Source organism: Homalodisca vitripennis, chromosome 3 (assembly GCF_021130785.1).
Source record: "Homalodisca vitripennis isolate AUS2020 chromosome 3, UT_GWSS_2.1, whole genome shotgun sequence".
Lineage (NCBI taxonomy): Eukaryota > Metazoa > Arthropoda > Insecta > Hemiptera > Cicadellidae > Homalodisca > Homalodisca vitripennis.
In genome coordinates this window covers 110,235,886-110,257,907 of record NC_060209.1, presented here as the reverse complement: position 1 = coordinate 110,257,907, position 22,022 = coordinate 110,235,886, and the positions used below count along the sequence as shown (strand labels likewise).

The 22,022-nt window shown below is 31.8% G+C and overlaps 1 protein-coding gene across 3 annotated transcripts in view; it reads left to right on the top strand.

Annotated features, from left to right (window-relative positions):
* Nucleotides 1–16,259, top strand: part of LOC124357291 — a 73,685-nt gene extending 57,426 nt beyond the window's left edge. For all 3 annotated transcript variants that reach the window (XM_046808949.1, XM_046808947.1, XM_046808948.1), the window contains exons 8-10: nucleotides 2,608–2,819; nucleotides 9,799–9,889; nucleotides 13,938–16,259. In XM_046808949.1, the coding sequence (XP_046664905.1) occupies nucleotides 2,608–2,819; nucleotides 9,799–9,889; nucleotides 13,938–14,017 (383 nt within the window). In that variant the 3' untranslated portion in view covers nucleotides 14,018–16,259. The remainder of the gene's footprint in view (nucleotides 1–2,607; nucleotides 2,820–9,798; nucleotides 9,890–13,937) is intronic.
* The last annotated feature ends 5,763 nt before the right edge of the window (nucleotides 16,260–22,022 follow it).

The window sequence follows — 22,022 nt, the reverse complement described above, 5'->3', positions numbered from 1 at the left end:
ATTAAATAGCAATAACTGCAATGGAACTGTATATTATTATGAATGTACTTGACGCATGCATGCAATGTAATAATTGTTGACGCAATAAAGATTATTATTATTATTCCTTCAAATAAAACATAAATTATAACGGGTTTTGATGTTATAAAATATATGTTATTACCTTTTGTACAAAAATGTATTTAATTACATCTGATGGAATTAAATACAGTTAATGGAGGAGACATTTCCCAAAATAACAAGCTTTCAAGTGATCACTTGTTTGGGAATCAATATATTATTCTATTTAGTAGAATATTGTAAGTAGAATAAATTAGCTACTGGATGGTGATATTACATTTTAAAGAAATAACCTAATTTTGGAACTAATGAGACCAATGATGTTATAATGTGTATTGAACTTATATACAGCTCTTATAAAGAAATACAATTATACTCATAAACATATTAAAGTATAACACTTTAATTTTACACTGTTACAATAGTTACAAAGGTAGCTTATGGCTTTATTGAAAACACTAATTCCATTATAATAGGTTCATACAAGAAATAAATAAGACTTTGTAGTTTTAAGATAAATAACTTAGGTGTATAAATTAATCATTGTACAATATTAAATCATTAATAACCAAGATTGCTATTTATAGCACATTTTTTAGCTTTAAAAGTTATTTTTAAAGTTTAAATGATTTTACATTTAGGTTTATAATGACCTAGTTAGTGAGTTTAAAGAAAAATATATTTAATTGATTTTGCTTTGAATTCTTTAAAATGATTGGTAAACTTGACATTAACAAGAGAGAATAGTGCAATGGTATTAATGTGGACTAAACTTGTAAAATAAAATATATAGACTAGATCATACAGAATCGGTACTTTAAATAGTATAATAACATTAATGGTACTTGGGATATTACACATTAATACAACATTAATAAGGAAAGATATAAGCTTGAACAAAAATATTCTATATATGGTGAAATAAATATTGTTTGTTAGGTAACATGAAATGACAGTGCAATATAAGATAGCCATATAAAACCTCAAGCTAGCCATGTTCTATCTGACAGAATTGACTAGATTCCTTTGATTGAAATTCATAAAGTTTTGTTAGAGGGGGAGAGAGAGAATTTATTTTAAAATTATTAAGATTAGAAAGGTGTAAACAGTTACATTACATCACATTTTTACAAGAACAAAGTTACATTAAATATATCTGTAAAAGTTTCTTCAGGACAGGAACTTATTCACTGTGTAGAAAGGTCGTTGAGCAAGCCATTTTTCCAAATGGAATCTGAGATTATGGTTGTTTCGGCTCTCTAATTCAACTGGGAGAAGGTAGTTAAACTTGGTATCGGCGTATGCTGGTTTCTTCACGTACAATGCTGTACAGTGAAATAGAATATTGCAGTTTTTGGCAAATCTGGTATGTGTTGATGAATAGCAGCAAGCCTTTGAAGTCCATTTGTACAAGCAGAAGAAATCACTGCCACGACGTAGTGAGAAACCACTGTCAGAATTTCCATATCTTGAAAAGTTTTGCTTTAGCTATCACATATTCCCAATCTAGCCAATTTTCTTATTGTCCTCTTTTGGAGAAGCAAACCCGTTTCTAGGTTGCCATAAGACGGGCCCCCCTATAAGGTGATTCCATAGGTCACATGGCTCTTAAAAAGCAACTCTTGCAGTCTCTGCTGTACCATTAGCAACAGTTCTCCTCATAGCGTACAATAAACTGCTAAGTTTTTTACAGAAGATGTCAACATGGTTCTTCTAAGAGAGATCAACATCCATGATAACTCCCAGATGTTTCAGATGTTTGGTGTAGTCAGTGTTTTCAAATTAGGTATATCAGCTACTTCATTTTTCTTTGCTCCAAATATCAGCTGCTTCGTCTTTTCTTCATTAAGGACCAAGTTATTGTTGTTGCAGTAGTTAAGGGCCATATTCACTGCTATGAAAGAGTTGATCTCAAGATTGTTCACAGATTTGTGTGAAGATAAGATGACAGAATCGTCAGCGTACATGAAGCATTTGCCATATGAGTTGATATAGGATGATAAATCGTTAATAAACAATATGAATAAAACTGGCCCCAACACTGACCCCTGAGGAAGATGACAGAATCGTCAGCGTACATGAAGCATTTGCCATTTGAGTTGATATAGGATGATAAATCGTTAATAAACAATATGAATAAAACTGGCCCCAACACTGACCCCTGAGGAACACTTCTAGTGACAGGTAGTGGAGTAGATCTTGTCTTGCATGTTTCACCTTTGATTGAGGAGGTTAATCCACGATTTGAGATCTGCCTTCCGGGTAACTGGCAAACCATCAAAGTGCTGTTTCATTAATTTTTAGATAATTCAACTTTGACAGAATTAGAATTAGCCCGTGCAAAGGCTGAATGGTCATGGAGGTTTATTCTTACTTTTATGTTTACATTTCATCTCAAAGTAAAAAAAGTATGTACAATTATTATGAATAACATTTATGTCTTTAAATATTGATTTGCTTAACATTCATACACCTTTTATAATTATTATTACTATGACCACTGTAGCACAATATCCTATATTGACATGAGCATGTTATTGATTTCAGATTGGGACTGTCGATTCAGTCGAGAAGTCCGTGATTATTTGAAGGCTGAAAATAAGCAATCAGAGTTTGAGCTATTGGCCATGTTCTTCGACTTCTATGGAAAATTTTCCTTCAAATCTGTTGTGCTGTCTCCCCTCTCCGCTAGTGTGATACCTCGCACTCAGTTTGAAAATTTGCAACTACCAGCAGCCTATAAGCCATACATGGACAAGGTGAGATTATCACTCCTCACGTACTAATATAAGTGTATCCCATCTTGTGACATTTTTTACAAAATATGACATATAGCAATATCAGTTAAAATACTTTTGTTATACCTAATTAATTAGTTTTAGGCCATCACTTGATTTAAATTATTTGAATTTAGTTTATTACTACCTTTGTTGAATTCAAAACCATCATTAATACTTTTATTTAGTTTAGAAGCGTTACAACTCGCCGTCATGGATTTTTGCTTTAATATTTCAAAATACAAATGGGTTGAGTGACATATACAGAGTGGCTACCCAACTGGGGGAATAAGCCGGGATTCTTCCTTTATAATCGGGAAAGTTTTTAAAAACAATATTTCCGTTTCTAAGAATTTATGAAACAAGAAATAATTTGACACTTCCTTGAATTAAATTGATTACACCTGATTAATTTCAAAACATCGTATTTTACACAACATGGTCCGTGAAACTTTGAATAAAAATTGACATATGTTCATGAGCCCTATCTGACACTGGTTACCTCTACTAGTGTAGTAGAGTTTATATTGGTTAGCCTCATGGCCAGTGTCAAGCGTACTTGTGTTGCACTTAAAGTTGCCACTCTAACGCTTACTACACATCGTTTACCATTTGTATCGTGGCTGAAGTCTCAGTTGGTCTATGAATGATTATCACTGTTGTGTGTGAACAGACTTCGTATTGACTCCCACAACAATCAGAGATATACCTACAACAAGTATACCTGGTCAAACACAATTATCTAAGAGCTTGTAATTGATAATATTTATTGTGCTTGTATTCTGGTAATAACTATGGAAGGTTCTGTTCTGTACTGGTGGCTACTTATTCTACAGATCACGAATTAACTGCACTTTGGTCATTTCTGTAGCCTTCAAACAAATGAAAGTATTTAGTTTATTTATTGATTGTATCAAACTGAACTTGTGTAACGGCAAAATCATTGTCTCGTACCGAGATGCACCGTAGACCTCTGACTCGCAATGCTGGACTGCAGTCTACCCTATGGTAGCGCTGTGTTGGTAATTGTTTGTTCTTTACTAAGGAGCTTAAAATAGGTGGCAGCAATTAATTGTCACAGAATTTCTCACATATCACTAGTGGTTTTGCTAGACCACCACAGCTTTGTGGTATTTCCAAATTTTGTGGTATCAGCAAATAAAGTTGGTGAAAATAAACCTTCACCTTTCCACTCGACAAAAGGATTAAATACAGTGTTACAGTTGTTTATTTGGTTTGAAAGTGGACTAGATTCTGACATTTTTTGACCGGGAAAATCGGGAATTTGAAGACGTTTAGAGTCTCTACCCTGCATATAACTTTAATTTGATTATTCAATGAGAAAACCATTGCTTGACATCTCAATTCATGAAAATGTTATGGTTAAAGAATATCACATAAAAACTCATTAAATGTCATTGTGTCATGTTGTTAAACATAATCGAATTTCAGTGTGTTGACAGATTTAAAATGACTGCGGCACTTTAGATTTAGATTTAGAGGATTTTTAATTCCTCACTGGCCATCCGCTAAGGGAAAACTGATACATGGATCCAATACTTTTCAGTATCCTCCAGATTTTTGTGACATGGATTCCTCAATCAATTAATTCATATTAGGTGTTTATTGCTAGGTAATATTTGTATTGTTTAATCAAACAAAATTGTTATTATTTAAAAGTTTGTCTATCTGTATAATAAAAATAGGTTCTAAAAATTTGATGTTTGTGTAATATATCACCACAAAACAGTAACTACATAGTGGACAATTCTGAACACAGAATCAAATGAGTGTAAAGAATTTGAGTGTCTCATGGAATAGAGGCATATATAAGCCATTTTCAAAACTTTATAGGAACGACAAAATACGTTTTAATATTTTTGTATAACTTGTTAAAAATAAGATTTTTATTATAAAAACATATTTTTTTAAGTTTAAGTATTTCTTAATCCACTCCTCTTGTTTTAATAATTTTACTTAAACAAACAAATATTTTGTTATCAATCAGTAAAAAGTTTGGCTCATAAGTTCCTTTTCCATGAAAAAGAATTAACCCTTCCCACGCCGTAGACGGATATATATGAATGGTAGACTTTGACTGAAACACCAAATACAGTTATATCCGATATTATAGATTGTCTCTTGGACAGATTTTTAGTTCTCAAAAGCAGTGCCGCATTTCCCTATAGGCCCACTAGGCCCAGGCCTAGGGCGCAAAATTTTAGGGGGCGCATAAATTTTAAAGTACACAAAAGAAAGTTGCGGCGGCGGGTGGTGTTGGCGCTCGGCGGGGCGGGTGGCCAAGGTCAACTAGGTCCGGGGTGCGACGTTGACTCATTCATTGGTTCATTGCTTTTATTTATTCAAAACACTCCTATATTTATACAGGGGTGCTGAAAAGTCCCGGGACGGTCTAATAACTTTTGAACTAATTACAATATAAGAACCAAAATTTACATCAAGCTTTTGCTCATATAAAACTATTATTTTATGTATTTCACCATGATATCCTGCTTATGGGGGACGTCCCGCTAGAGGTTGGTGAAAATTCTTAAATAGAAGCATAGGTCGAGTCGTACATCAAATTAAAGCTCTTTTTAATTGAAAGATTTTGACGAAAATCTGACGTAAAACAGTTGACGCATTACAAAATGGCGGACACTCAAAGATTATAAAATACAGAATTTTTCAAATGCAAACATTCTGGTTGTTAGAGAAAACTGAGACACTTAATCTTTTATTTTACTTCTTTTACTTCAAATCACTTATCAAAACAGTTATAACAAATGTTCAAAGTGTTTGCCTTCAGTTTGCTGACAATATCCCAATCGATTGTAGAACGCTGATATCGCATTGTTTATCTGGAAATTCCTTATCAGCAGGTAAGGTTATTACCTTCCTTATCTGGGAAAATTATCATTAAACAGATGCCTTACCTCATCACATGATCTAATACGGTCACCAAACCCGCGCATCATTAATAAAGTTATTCTTTCTCTCTCGGAAAGCGCCATAGCAAAATAAACTAGCACTACTGAAACTACTTGCAAAATTAGGGCTTGAAGACTTCTAAGTGACTGAGTTGATAAAACAACTGTATCTGTCAGCTGGCAATTTCATTGTTGTCTTTTTGGTCTTGTTTGCTCCAGCTGATTACCTTCCAGATAAGGAAGGTAATAACCTTACCTGCTGATAAGGAATTTCCAGATAAACAATGCGATATCAGCGTTCTACAATCGATTGGGATATTGTCAGCAAACTGAAGGCAAACACTTTGAACATTTGTTATAACTGTTTTGGTAAGTGATTTGAAGTAAAAGAAGTAAAATAAAAGATTAAGTGTCTCAGTTTTCTCTAACAACCAGAATGTTTGCATTTGAAAAATTCTGTATTTTATAATCTTTGAGTGTCCGCCATTTTGTAATGCGTCAACTGTTTTATGTCAGATTTTCGCCAAAATGTTTCAATGAAAAAGAGCTTTAATTTGATGTACGACTCGACCTATGCTTCTATTTAAGAATTTTCACCAACCCCTAGCGGGACGTCCCCCATAAGCAGGATATCATGGTGAAATACATAAAATAATAGTTTTATATGAGCAAAAGCTTGATGTAAATTTTGGTTCTTATATTGTAATTAGTTCAAAAGTTATTAGACCCTCCCGGGACTTTTCAGCACTCCTGTATATAAATATATATTTATTTATACTATTATTATCTTTCATCAAAATTACGTAATTAAGAAATTTACTGGATTTCTACGTCAGTGTAATCAGAGTCCTCTGGGGGGGGGGCGCTCTTTGGTCTGTAGGCCTAGGGGCGCCGAATTTGTAAATGCGGCCCTGCTCAAAAGGCCTTTTAAAATGTACAGTGCAGTGCAAGCTTCATGCTATTTGTGGTTGCCAAGGAAGTATTTATAAATGACCGTCATTCTGTGGCAAGAGGAGGGGAGCGCTCTTTGTCTCTCAGACCACCTGCCCGTTAGTTCTATGTCTCCTACAGAGCCATAACCAAACATATCCGTGGCGTGTAATACTGCATTTTTGGTTGTCATGTGTGCGTGTCTACTACGTATCTCGTTGTTATTCTTCATCGTGTGGTAGTGTTGTGGTTATAATATATACTAACAGTGTAGTATTTTATAACATTGTTCAGTCTAATTACTATTTCTATTTAAATTTAAATTTATTTGAAATAAACAATTTGGCAAATAGTTTTCTTTTTCAGTTTTTATCAATAAATACATAAATTTTAAGTAAATTTCTCTGTTTTTTAATTTTTTTCTTTTACCTTTTATACAAGGCTTTTTTTCAGAAAGTAAGTACCGTTTCATTCTACTGCCGCCGTAGCGCTGCAATCGGTGTTCCTCGCATGCGCACTAGTCGTCCTTTGTCACTGGCTATCGACTCACGCCATTTTAGTTGTTCTACGTTGAGTTTTCAGTTTTTTCTGAACGTTTAATATATTTAAGATAATTAGTGATCCCGCCGATTGTGAGATTCATTCTGTAATAAGAGTTTTGAATGCAAGGAATGTGAAACTGGCTGAAATTTATCGTCAACTTCGTGATGTTTACGGGGAAGATGTGATGAGTGAAGGAATGGTGAGAAAGTGGGTTAGAATGTTCATTGACGGTAGAACAAATCTGCATGATGAGAATCGGAGCGGTTGACCTTCTCTCATCACCTATGATCTGGTAAGGGCAGTTAAGGAAAAAATCCAAGAGAACAGCTGTTTCACTGTAACAACGTTATCTGACATTTTTCCACCAATTTCATGGACTCTTTTGTACGAAATTGTTACGAAACACTTAGGTTATTGCAAGCTGTGTTCCCGATGGGTTCCAAAAATGCTCACTGACGTGCACAAAACCAAGAGACTCAGAAATCTCACACAGTACAGTAATGATGTTGAGGATTGTTTAAACAAAATTGTGACAGATGATGAAACTTGGATCCGTCTTGTTACACCGGAATCCAAACAACAGTCAATGGATTGGCGACCCACACAATCCCTGAAGAAACAAAAATTCAAGATGACAATGTCTGCACAAAAAATCATGTGCTCTTTTGGGATCGAAAAAATGTTTGGCTGTTTGATTTTTTTCCAAGAGGTAAAACTATTACTGTGGCAAGGTATTGCGAAACCTTAAGAAAACTAAGGCGGGCAATCCAAAACAAATGGAGAGGCATGCTAAGTAACGGAATTGTGTTTCTCCATGACAATGCTCGGTCCCATACTATGGTGACACTCAAACATTGGTTTGACAATTTCGTTGGGAGCAGTTCGTTCACCTGCCCTACAGCCCAGACTTGGCACCGTCTAACTACCACTTGTTCCTGCACATGTAGCATGAACTAGGTGGCTAAAGCTTTGAAACCGACGATGAAGTGAAAACTGCTGTGGAGTTGTGGTTACATTCGTTGGTGGGAACATTCTTCGAAGCGAAGAGGGTATAGACAATTGATTACCTGCTATGACAATTAGTGTTTGAACAGCAGTGGAAACTATGTCAAAAAATAGTTTAAGGTTTGGGCTTTCATGTAGAAATAAAATTGTTTTACTTGTTAAAAATAAAACTGTGTACTTTTGAACTCGCCTCGTAATTTATTTATAATAAAAATTATCTTTGAGTTGTGGTAATAAGATAATTTTTTTAAACCTTTAAAGTTCACAATATTCTCAAGATGTATTACTTTGACTTCATAAGGTTTGCATTCTGATAACCATTCTCTTGGGCAATAAACAGTTGCTAACTGGCTTGCTACTTCAGTTGTGGTATGCATGGAATCACACTCCATATGAGTGTAGCCTGGCTCCAAAAACGAGATTAATAACTTTAAGGCAAGGATGAATGCTCAATGCATATTTCAGCATTAATACAACAATTGAATTTCAATTTTGGTCGTGACAGAATTCTGAAAATAATGATTGCAGGTCTAATTTTTGTAATATATTTGAACAAACATTAAGCTACTTTTATTGATCCTCCATTACTTGTTGTCTCGTAAAGAACATGAAGCTGTAACATGCTAGTTTCCTTTTGTAAAACACTGGCTTAGCAAATTTTAGGGGAAAGTATAAAACATTTTCTAAATCAAAATTTGCTGACAGGTGTTGGGGGGGGGGATTATGTAGCTTCTTCAGCATCTTTGACTCTCTTACCATGAAATTCTATGTTAGTTTTAATTAAGGTTTTCTTGCAGATTGTTTTGCGCGTAAGGTTTGCCATTTTTATTTTACAATATTTTAAGTACAAGGAATAATTCTCTCTTTATTCAAAATATTTTCAATATATTTCTTTTTGTATCTTTTTTACAAACAAGATAAACTTGTTCTTGTAATTTTTTCAATTCTTTGGTTAATAAACCAAAAATCTGTTTACACCCTGTGTATTCTGTGTTACCCTTTTTTAAAGTATAAACATTTGTGATCTTACATTTAGATTGATTAACTCTTGTTCTATCAACTTCTTTAACGAGTATTCTTGTTGAATATTCTTTTTACATTGTAGCACTTGGCAAATATGATCCATAAACCCTTTGTTTTTTTGGTCATAAAAAATAAACTACAAAATATTTTTGTACAAAAACTTGATACAAGGTGCATTATTATGTAAGGAATCAATATATAAAAAACCTAAATCGCAAAAAGTGGATCATGCCCATATTCTATGAGACCCTTGAATTATGTAAATGATTCTGAATATTGATCTTTGAGAGAAAATATATACAAGAGATGCTCCTCCTTTTATTCTATAAAGGCCTGTCTGAAGTGACGTTTCATAAATATTCTCAAGCTCTCACTTTTATCTTTGTATGTTAAAGTGGACAATTCTCAAGACCTTTTTGTACTTTTAATTTTGGGCCAAAACAGTCCACCATGAGTAATCTGTTACGTTACTAATTCACTTTCATATAATATTGTGAGTTAATATTAAAACCAATCATGGATGTTTTCAGATAAATACATGGAAAAATCCTGAAAGACTACGTACCAACACACCGATTTGTCTTCAAGACCCTTTTGATCTCTCTCACAATATTACAAAAGGTATAGTAAGTTTTGAAATTAATTAAATAAGTTTCATAAAATATCTTCAATTACACTGATAAAACCATGGAAAACCCTTCCAGAAAAAGATATGACTTCCAGCCCATTTACGTGTTCCATACCACAAATCATTGGATAAACGTTGTGGTATAATGTTGTTTTTTACATGTCAAGGTGCAAAAGCATCAACCTCCCCCTTGCTTCCCACAGATACGTGGTCAACAGTACATTGAGATTAATATTGTGACATACTGTTACTACAGTAATTAAATATAGTATCTTCTTTCAGTGTTCCTTCTTTTATAACTCCATTTGCTGAGTAGAAGGGCCTTGTCATCAGCCAGTCAGCAAACTGCTTCTTCAGCTTTTGTGTAGGCATGTCCCTCAGTTATTCTTGAAATAGGTTGACCAGCTTTGATCCATCATTTGTTGGTTTTTGCTGTACTGACTAAGATGTCTTGATGTCTTGGGTCAGTTAGAGACTGTGAAGGAAAACTTCTTGTATATTCAGAACTACCACAGATAGAATTTAAAGTTTAGCAAATGCGTCTAGTAAGTTTTCTGGGTATCTGACACCTGCTTCGACATCTAACAGATCTCTTTTTTTGAATTAGGGCTAAATGTATGGAAGTTGTCCTTTCTCAAGAAGGTGTGCCATATCTTATGTAAAATTCAAGAAAGGGAAAACCCACAGTTCCCTTTGCCTCCGGAGTACATATTTGCTTGAGTATATGGATTAAAAAAGTACCAAATATTTTGGCTAGCAGTGTTTTTTCTGATGTTGAGCCAAAGAAACTATTTATTTAAGTGATCAGATTTTTCCTCCGGGTCTTTAATGACATTTCTATTTATTTGAAGTCAAGGTTGATTTTAGTGATTTAGCCTAAACTTTTTCAGTATTTGCGAAAGGCCTTGTAGTGTAACACCATGCTGATCTCCAATCGCTTAAACTTGTCCCTGTATATTATTAGAATTTAGAAATTAATTGTCCCTAAAATTTGTGACACATACCTCCTCCCTATTTATTTAATAATAAATAATTTATCGATACAACAATAATGTTTGTAACATTTAAAAAAAAAATAACCAAGAGGTGCCAGCCACTCTTCAGCCTGAAACCCGAATAGGTGATTGCACTCTAAATTGGTACTCCATATTTGTATTATAAACAAAAGGGCATAACGGTCACACACCTACTCCCTGAATAGAAAATGGGTTTTGCTAAGAGTCTGAAATTATTTAGGTACTGTGTGTTTTTTAATTTTGTGTTATTAGGGAGTAGGATTGAAATCTGCCAATCGTGAACAAAAAATAGCATAAAGTCTTTTTATATGGGGTTTTAGCGATGTTGGAGACTTCTAGTGAAGATTATGTCCTCATCCAGAGAAAAGAATTCCAGAGATGTTGTAATTATTTATTGATTGATACAGCATGTAGTGGGTACATCTTCTGTTGATACTGCATTTCTTGCTGAGTTGACTTTGTTTGTGAGTTATTGTCATATTTGAAGTTGCAGTATTAGCACTGATATACCCTAATGGCATGTGTAGTTTCTAACTGTCATTTCTAACCCTTTGGGGAGTATTTAAGTTCTGGAATGTCATTACATGATTAGTTCACAAGAGTAATGATGTTGTATCTTGTATTGTAAGAGTATTAGAATGAGATAGTTATACATTACATATTAGACAGTTCCAAGCTGAAACCCAGACTTACTTTTTCTAAATTATAATAAACTATGTTTATCATTGTTATTTTATTTATTTTTTATTGTTTCTTTCTTTTTTTTTTTAATCGTAATATGTTAGTTAAACTTTCTTTTAACTTCTTCATTATCATTTCCCATATTATTAACTTAGCTCACACTGCAACTTAGTCTACGCACAGGCTCTTGCCCATGTAGACTATTTCCTTTTTTTTATTATATTAAGGTGTTTTTAGTTATAATTAGTTACACTTATTTTAAGATTATTAATTTAAAAAATTAATCAACAATATGCTTATTTTTTTCTTCTTTTCTTTCTTTAGGTATGCACCATGTATATACTTGTGGTTGGGAATAAAACGATATTTCATTCATTCATTCATTCATTCAGTAGGTGGGGGAAGACCCACAAGTGAGTAAGGGAGGTTTTGTGCTCCTGCTTTCTGCCTCAGATACTGTGGTTTCTCTGTTTCTTTTAGTGCTAAAATTTACACCTAAGTCTCAAGTAAGAGTTTTTCTTCAGTAACCAGGTGAACAATTTGTAACATTTATAAAATTAAAAGGAAAAAGTTTAATTGTTCTATTTTTTATCTTTGCATAGACAGGAGTGAGTTATTAGTTGTTATCACATGTGTAGATGACTTGATAAGATAATTGGTGCTGGACTCTAGTTGCAGTTTGACCCCCTGGGCTCTGCTCTGCTGTTTCTTATCTGTGCTGACATCAGCTTTTGTGTTTGGCTGAAGATATAACTTATTCAATAGCTTATCAACAATTCAAATAGCTCAATTGGTATAGTGTCTATCTCTGTAAACTTGTTGAACTATAGGAGAATGGGTTCAAATCCCTCTGCTGTCGAATAATTTTTTTACTTATTTCTATTGGACATAAATATTTTGTGACTTATTCTTGACACCTATCATATAAATAATATCTAACAGACATTTTTATTTACTTATTCTTAAAATTTAATTTTAATCAATTTTATTTTTTTAATTAGTGACATTTAAAAAAAAGGTTAATACTCATTTTGTAGTTTACTACCAACTTTGATTCTTTGATTATACAATCTAAATTATAAAAACAGTTTATCAACAGATAATTGTTAGACATTCGTACCTGACTAGGAATTTGATTGCACCTTGTAATAAACTACAATAATTATACTCTTGACCCTCCTCAGAAAATTACATTTTTTAACAGCACACTGAGAAACCCAGAAAACTTATTATACAAACAACATTTACAGTTCGTTCCCTAATACTCTGGCACACATTGAAGTGCCTGCCAAGTACCCATGTGGAGTCTGCACCATTGGGGTAAAATACTCAGGAATAAAATGTACAGGTCCATGTGGTATGTGGTATCATGCAGGATGCCAGGGTGTGTTGGAAAAAAATCGTAAAAAATGGGACCATCAACAGACTACAGTTTGGAAATGTATAAAGTGCAAAGACATCTCACAAGAGACAGACTCAAACACAAGCTCCCCTATTCAAAATGTACCAAATAAAACTACCAAAAATAATCCTGACTTCCTGAACAATTCCGTAAAAGAACTTGAAAACAGCCTTATGGGAAACAATTTTTTTTTTAGAACGAAACTGGTGAAGAAGAAAAACTAGAAATGGCTGGAAAAATAAGCTCTGTTCTTCTCAACGAGAATAATTTTTTAAAAGAACAAAATCTTAGATTGAAAGCACAACTTGCCAGCTGTGAAGAAAAAATTGAAGACATGAGAAATAGGGAAGATAAATACACTGAAAGACTTGAAAACTTACAACATCAACTGATACAAATGCAGGCTCAACTTGATAGGGAAAAACAACTACGACTAAATAGTCAAAATGTCTTTGAAGAGCACGACACTAAACTAGGACGTATAATTGATGACTACTCAAAAAAGATAGATAACCAAGAAAAAATTATCAAAAACCTAAATTTAAATATTGAAAATCATGAGGCTCCCTCATGTTACAGGCTTTCAAAGTGCTACTTCAAGGGTTTTCAAATAATACATAGAGAATACATAATGTGGTGTTAGCAAATAAGAAAAATATTCTTCTCTTTAAAAAGGTTGTTAAATAATAGTTTATCAACATAATAATTTAAATAGCTAGTTAAAGAGTTATTATTGTTCAAGAATTATTATAATCTTGGATAAATTTGGTAAATCATTGCAGGAATGATATTGTGATAGTTTATTATCTTTTCTAGTTAAATTTAATTTAAATTTGTTCGTTACACATTCTTTGTTTCAGTGAACCATATCATAAAATTCTTTTGTTATGCATTTTATTTGATTGTTTATTATTCAATAATATTATTCCTTTTGTGTTACAGGAGTTAATAGAAAAGATCTCCAGAAGTTCAAGAAACTATGCCGTGAAAGTCTAAAGGTTTATAAATATTTGAGGAACTAAGTCTAAGCAAGATACTAACTAGAAGACTGACATGTACCTTTATAGTCTGAGGTTGTTATCATAAAATCAATCACTGTTAGTCTGATACTACATTCAAGGTATAATACTGTACATTGAATATGCTAGCTGTATTTTTATGTTCCAGATTTTGTTTGGACAAAACAGCTTTTTTTGTACTTACAATATTCAAGTCCCTTTTTTACTTCTGTCTGAATTTGCTGTAATGCTTTTACTGTCATTATTTTTTACCTGCACTTTTTAATATACAGTACTGTATTTATAATTTTACGAGTATAATACATGTTTCTTAAGAAAATATAGTTTTCACGTTGGTAACAAATGACGCTCAGAAACATAGGATTTGCTTTTAATATTGAAATTATAACATATGATTAATTTGTAGGTTGTAGTTCATTTATTGCACTATTACAGATTATGTTAATATGAGCAATATTATAGGATTTTGACAACAGAATGTTACTACTAATAATAGTACTATTCAAATCAACGTTTTTGATTCATTTTCCTCTTATTACACCTAAGTAGGATTGAAAAGGAACAAAATATTCTCAGGTTTATAGTCTATTAATGGGTAATCACTTATAAAATATTTCTTTATTATTGAATTAATAGAAATATTTACTTTTACGTACATAATTATTAATAGAAAATCTTACACTTCTCTTATTGGCCTCTTAGTATTTTTTCAAGTTAGTCTAAAGTTGTTTGGGTATGGACTAATTTAAAGTATAAAGTAAAATTCAACATTTTTTTCTAGTTTGATACACATTTTATTGTAACAAAAAATTGTTTAATTGCTACATGTATAGAATGGCTCTTAATTGATTTATTTTACCATATCTTCATTGCACGAACAACAACATTGTTGCTTGACTCTCTGTTTCTATTATATTTTATGATGAATTCTATCATGTTAATAGTAATTTGTTTGTTTTTAAATGTGACATATATTATGCAGTAATCCCAACTTTATGTTTGAAATATGCATTTTAATCAAAATTTTACTAAGCAAAATAGGTTAATTCTGACAAAAAAATAAGATTTTTATATAATCTTTATTATCGAAAATACACATTGGAATGTCCTGATGTGGGGAAAACTTTGTGTAATCCTTTACATTTTTAAGTTGTGGCACTGACTTGAATGGTGTTCAAATCTGAACGATACCAGATTTAAAATAGTGGTTTCTTTAATTATATTAATAGATGAAGTACATTGTAAGTTTGATTGTATTACTTCTAAAACTCTGTTAGTTCTTAAAGTGAGCTGTCTTCCAGTTTGTTTCTTTGATTCAACAAACCACAATGCGTAATAATTATATTGTTGTTGTTTATACATATTTTCCAGAGTATTTGTAATATATACTTAATAGCTCTGAAGTGTATGTGTACAGGCTGTGAATTGACAGCTAATTAATGTTTTTATTTACGCTTAATGTATACTAATACAAGGGTCTCATGAGGCTCTAAAACTTTTGTATATAAACTTACCAGTATGTCAATTATATAGTGCCTTACTACTTGAGTTATTCTTGTTCATAAAAAGCTATTCCACAAATACACAATTTATATATTTCTTGTAATGATTTTCAAGCGTAGATTTTATCCTACCAATATTGGGTATATTGTTTCTGAATAATGGGTTCTTGCAACACCTTCATTTTTATCAAATATTACATCTCACAAAGATTAGGAAAAACACCAATTTCGTAATACTAATGATTTTACGATTGTGACCTGTAATCCCTGAATTTAAATTTCACATGTACTCAACCACACCTACACAACTAAATGGAAATTTAATTTTGCTTTATATTTTTCATTCCAATTTAAATGGTTTGGTTTTACCAATGCTATACAAAGGCCATCAAGCTTCCTACAACAGTCAGTTATTGGTACTCTGAACAGATCAGTGTTCTGTTAGAACTTCCACTTAATGCAGTTAATGAACTATGTTTGTTTTAATTAATTGTTGTTAAGTTCTCAAGGGTCTTGAACATGTTCAAGCTTAGTTATACCAATATGTTCCATATTGGTATAACATGTAATTATTTATATGCTAGAATATGGTAATGCCTTTTTGCAGTTTTAATGATTCATATCTTGTGTTAGTTATATTATTTTAATACTTTGAGTGCTACACCTAAAACCACATGTCTATAGAATGTTGCCTTTGTTTAGTAACAAAAACAAAAAACATTGATTACACATTTTTTTTATTATATCATGGCTTAATTCCCTTTACTGCCTTCTTTCTTGTGACAATAAGTATTTTAATTTCTTTAAAAATTAAAGAAATGCGATTTGTTCAATGTGCTCAAAGCAATTATCCACACTTTTGTCAAAGTCCTCTCAACATCAGGTGGAGTGGCTGAGTGACGAAAAGAAAAAGTTTTTGATTTGTAAACAAGCTAAACTATACAGCTTTCATATTTTAGCAATGAATTGTATTACTAAGATCCTTAACCCTGGAAGTGGCGTGCCGGATATCCGTATGTATGTACATGCTTGTTTACATGGGTTGTGGAAAGAAAATGATTTGGCTGCATAGAAGAAGAACTTACATACATATTAATACAATTTTTTTATTTGTTATTTTAATTGTTAACCCTCTCTCGAACAATCGCCGTGGTGGGGAACCTGATGCTATGTTCAATCGCCGCAGATCAGACCGTCAACTGCTTTATCATTGGTCTACTTGGTGCTGCCACCAAACAGCTACTTTTGGAATTACTAATGGAAATATCTATTGGCAGTACTGTTGTACTTGTTCATTACAAGTTTTTGTGCCTATTGATGCTCTTTAGCAATAATACATAAAACGTTTGATCAAATTCTTTATTGACAGTGATTTAGCAGTTTTTCTTCAAAATTCCTTCCAACTTCTTTTGCTATAAATATAGTAACTTCCTGGAGCTACTGATGATGTTTGTACAAGACATTGTTCTATTTTAGACAATTGAAACAAACATTTCTTGTACAATTCAGCATTTAGATTTAGTTTACCTTAATTTTTCAATTAACACCATGTTACAGTTATTTATTATATATATTGTATTATATATATATATATATATATATATATATATATATATATATATATATATATATATATATATATATATATATATATATATAATAGTTGTATTTGAATAGAGTTATTAAAATAATAAAAAGACAAGTGTGCTCTCCCGTGAGGGAGCGGCCCAATCAATTCGGCCCGGTAGTGACCAATTTCAGAATAAAAGTTGTACAAACTGTATATTTTTGAATTTCCAATTAAATGTGTATTTTGGGATTTTTGCTTTATTCATGTAAACTTACTTAAGGGACGAAATTTATACAAATATATTTGGAGCAGGAAACTCCGCACCAATAGAGGTCTTTTAGATTTAATGTACAACATAGCATTAGTTCAAACACATATATATTTTTTCTATTTGTGCCTCTATTCCATTTATTCATACTCTCAAGTCCTTATTATACATATATGATATAAATAATAGTGTATTTTATTTTTAATAGATCTACAAATTATATCCAGACATTTCTGCTATGTAGCAGTGTAATATAAAATAGACACACAAGAAAGGACCTTTGTTACAATGTTTTTATTAAATATAACTTATATAATTTTCCAAATTTAGCAATTAAATCAAATAAAATAATTTGCTACCACGTACAAGCCATGTGCCTCACTTGTACTGGCTACTTTCTATTTTATACAATATTGTAAATACAATGCTAATCAAATACAAATAAATACTTAATAATACCTGCAATACTGAAATAAAATTATGACCTCGGTTTTAATTTCTGAAATTAAAGTACTGATAATATGATACAAAATGTAATATAATTTTCTCTACAAAATAAGATGGAGAGTTTATAATTTCAGTTTGGACATTTGTAGGCTAAATGAACAAGTGATACAGACTGCATTCCAAATTAGAGGTTTGGGTTTGTTGTAAGCACATTAAAGATAGTTCATAATATTATACATTTACTCTAAACTATTTCTTTGTCGCCTTTACATTTTATTATTCTCAGTTATAAATAAATGACAAACTGTACTATTGCAATTTTATAATATTATTGATATCTTATTGAATTATTTTCTACTGTCTTAATCCTTTGAGTTCCATGATCAAATATAGTTTGTTATATTTATCACGTAAGTTATATTTCGGTAACATTTTGAAGGAGTTTTAATGCTTTTTGAACAGTATTTTGACTCTGTTGTTTACATAGAAACTTAACGTGCTCAGTATCAAAATGTTTCTTTTTATTGGATTAGACTCTCATTACTATTTTTATTCACTCATTGTTACAATCGAAAATAATATTTTTAATAGTTAAAAACGTTTTTAGTTTTTACCATGGCGATGACTTCATGCCTTTGGTGAGGAATGACTTTCTGAAATGAACTTTATATTCATAAGAGTAAGGATATAGAAACTAAATAAACTGTTTTTAATAGTTTTATTGTTATAAACATAACTATTTTGAAAATGTAACCACACATAGTGAATATTACCAACAATAGTAACTGGATGCTACTTTTGTATGAGGTTTGTTTGCATCATTTTTAATAACATTTGCTTATGTGGGAAAGAAACTAGTCTAGGTTGTTGATTGTTAAAATAAGCTGACAGTTTATATGTGGTAAAATTGTACAGTCGGTAAATAAATAAAAAAGGTATTTAACTTTTTTAATAAACAAGATAGTAATGAGGAATTCAATTTAGCCACTGTTAGCACTTCTCACACATATAGCTGTCTGTGATTAAAGTTTTGTTAAAGTTTGGAATTCAAAGTATTAAAACTTTAGTAATTATTTCTGTGCACTATTAGTAATCTATACAGTTTTATCAACATTTTACATTGTATGTTATGACACTAGGGAAAATATCCCAGTTTTAGTCAGTACAATATCATTATTTTATAGGATGTAGTTGTAATTTGCTCATGTGTTTGTTTCCTTGAGAATAAAACAGTATGACTTAATTTACTTACTCTTGTTGAGTCTTTATTTTAACTATTTTATGATTTGTTTTTGTGTTATTATTGTTTGTTACCATTTCTAAATAATAAATAAATATGACTATAAATCTGAATGTTTGATTTAATTTTACAATTTCTTTTTATGTATTAACACATTTGCTGTGTTTTAAAATTTGGCAATCTTTTTCATATTATGACAAGTCGCCAGAGTCTCATAAATGTGCATATGTTTCACTGCCGTGTCATGAGAGAAGTGGAGATTGTGTGCACTATTAATATTGAATTAGACCAGTGACACATTGTAAGGACATAACGATGCTTCGATACTGATACAATGTCATACCAGACAATTACAGCATCTGAAATCGCTGTGAACAAAGAGAACAAACGCGTATGACTGAGTGATGGTGGGCAGGTCGAGCAAAATGCAGCATGTCTAGAATTTAGTGTTATGACTGCACCTCGCTTGATATGCACCCACACTCACAAGTAAAGACTGTCAGTACTAAATATTGCCTGATTTCTAAATAAATACAAGTCTAATGAGAATAAATCCAATCATTATTCACATCCAGTATGTAGAGTATCATACAGTCTTTTCAAAATCTAAAAATAAATAATCGATTTCGTATGGGTTTACAAAAAGATTAATTATACATTTAATTAAGTTAAAACTCTCTGGTCCACAGAGGATTGGATACCTGGCATGAGAGGTTAATGTATTTTAATGTGGTCATAATTCTCTCACTCCAATCGCAAGCAGGCCCTTATCCCCACACCAAAATATGCCTAAAATGAAGCCTTAAGAAATGTACCTCAAAACGTCTTTATATTCTTTCTTCCCAATCTCAACTTCAGTACAAAATGTATGATATTGACAGAAAGCTGCTTGCTCCATAAAAGTAATACTTAAAACCATTGTGTTTTTTTTTTCTCTCTTCTCTAATTGTTAGCTCTAGGCTAGTAGGCTTCGGGAAATCCCATGCCGCCTTAATGTACTATTTGTTTCTTGACGTAGGATTCTTGTAAGGATCTAGGTTATCTTCTCGCTAAGGGTCCATCAGGCTTCCTAGGTTGAAGCACCTTATCCAGGTTACATTTAAGTTACCAATATGCAGATAGTTACTTTGTTTTAAGTAAATTTCTTAATTGAGTTCAGAAATTGAAGTAATTCTTTAAAAATCTCTAAATCGTTTGACTGGAGAATTTTAGTTAAGTTTTGAACATTCATCCCATACTTATTCTTTATTAATTTTAAACCTTGGCTTCTAGCATGGTCATATGCAGGGCACGTAAAAAAGATATGTTCCAAAGTTTCACTATGACCTAAAGTACATCTCAGACATAGTGGAGTGAAATACTGACCAATAGTATATAAGTTTTTATTTATATTGGCGTGACCAAATCTTAGTCTTAGAATGTTGATTATTTCCCATCTTTTCATTTCAACATTTTTGAACCATGTATATTTTGGTATCGTTACAACAACCTCTTTATACCATCGAGCTTTATCTACTCCCATAAACAGATCGTTACTTTTTGAGAAGTATAATTGTTTTTGGTACGCTTTGAAATCGTCTACGGATATATGTAATTGTTCTATTTTAGTGCCATCTTTGATTGCCTCTTTTGCTAATTTGTCAGCTTTTTCATTACCTGAAATACCTATGTGACTTGGAATCCACTGCAGTACAATATTTTTCTTCGATTCTAATATTTTGAATATTATTGAGAAGATTAGATTTTGTTTCGATAAACCTTCGAAGCTGTTTTCTATAGCGCTTACTGTGTTCAACACTTGCCTTTTTAAACAGAGGGACTCAAATTTATTCAGCTTAAACATCTGTTTTTATGATATTTAAAAATCAAGGAACAGTCAGCTTGTGAACAATAATTATCAAACAGTGGTTCAGAGAGTATTAAAGATTATGTGCATTTTCATAAGGTATTATGGTTGCATAAGACTATTATTATAAGTTGTCAACGTACAGCTTTATGATAATGAGCATGTGATTTGCCTTCCAGCATCCCTTGTGATCTAGCAAATGCCATATACAGTTCTATACCTACTTTATACTCTAGACTGTGTGTCTTAAAAATTTTCAAGATTATTGAACTGCCTGATTATTTCTTACGTTCAGTGATATGTGTTTTTAATGTAAGAAACATATCATTACAGATATTTATCATCAGCACTGTCAAATATGAACTACATGGTAATATGAACAGAGATAAAGTGTGAAAATGGGCCAGAGGAGTCAAAGTGGCAGTAAAAACTATCAAACAGAATGTTCAGGTTGGCGTTTCTGTGATCACTGAAAAACTTTGAAAAGATTCAATGCAGCTTCCATGAAAATTAATGAATCCACGATTTAACAAATCTTTATAAAATATTTGTAGTATTGATCTAGAAAGATCTGAAAATGTGCTTCTTATGTTCTATATCTTTTGAAACTTTTAATTGCATACTTCATACACTAATGAGGGCTTTTATTTTGAAGGTAGTTTTATTCACCTTATTAAACATAATTTAACCCATATTTATTTATAGGACACCTTACCCACAAGCTCACTATTTACCTAATAATCTAGGTAAAAGCTAGATAATTTTTTAAATTTTCTATAAACACACACAAAACTATTTTAGCTGCATATACCAACATACATTTATTTAGTAAAATAACTGCACTAAAACTATGTGAAAATTTATAACAAAATGGTTTTTTTTTTTGTTTAATTTTATAACAGTCACAAGAATAACCACCAATACACAATCATGAATAGAAAATTTATTATGTTCTAATGATTAGTTCAGTTTTAATGATTAGTGTTTTGTATAATTTTTATTAAGTGCATGTTTATAGAGTTGGTGAAGTTAACAAACAACATGTAGGTTGTGATTCCTGACTTAGGCGTGCCACAACGCTTTGGTAAGATTTGTTTATTTTAACCTAGTTTGTAATATTATGTATTAGGTTAGT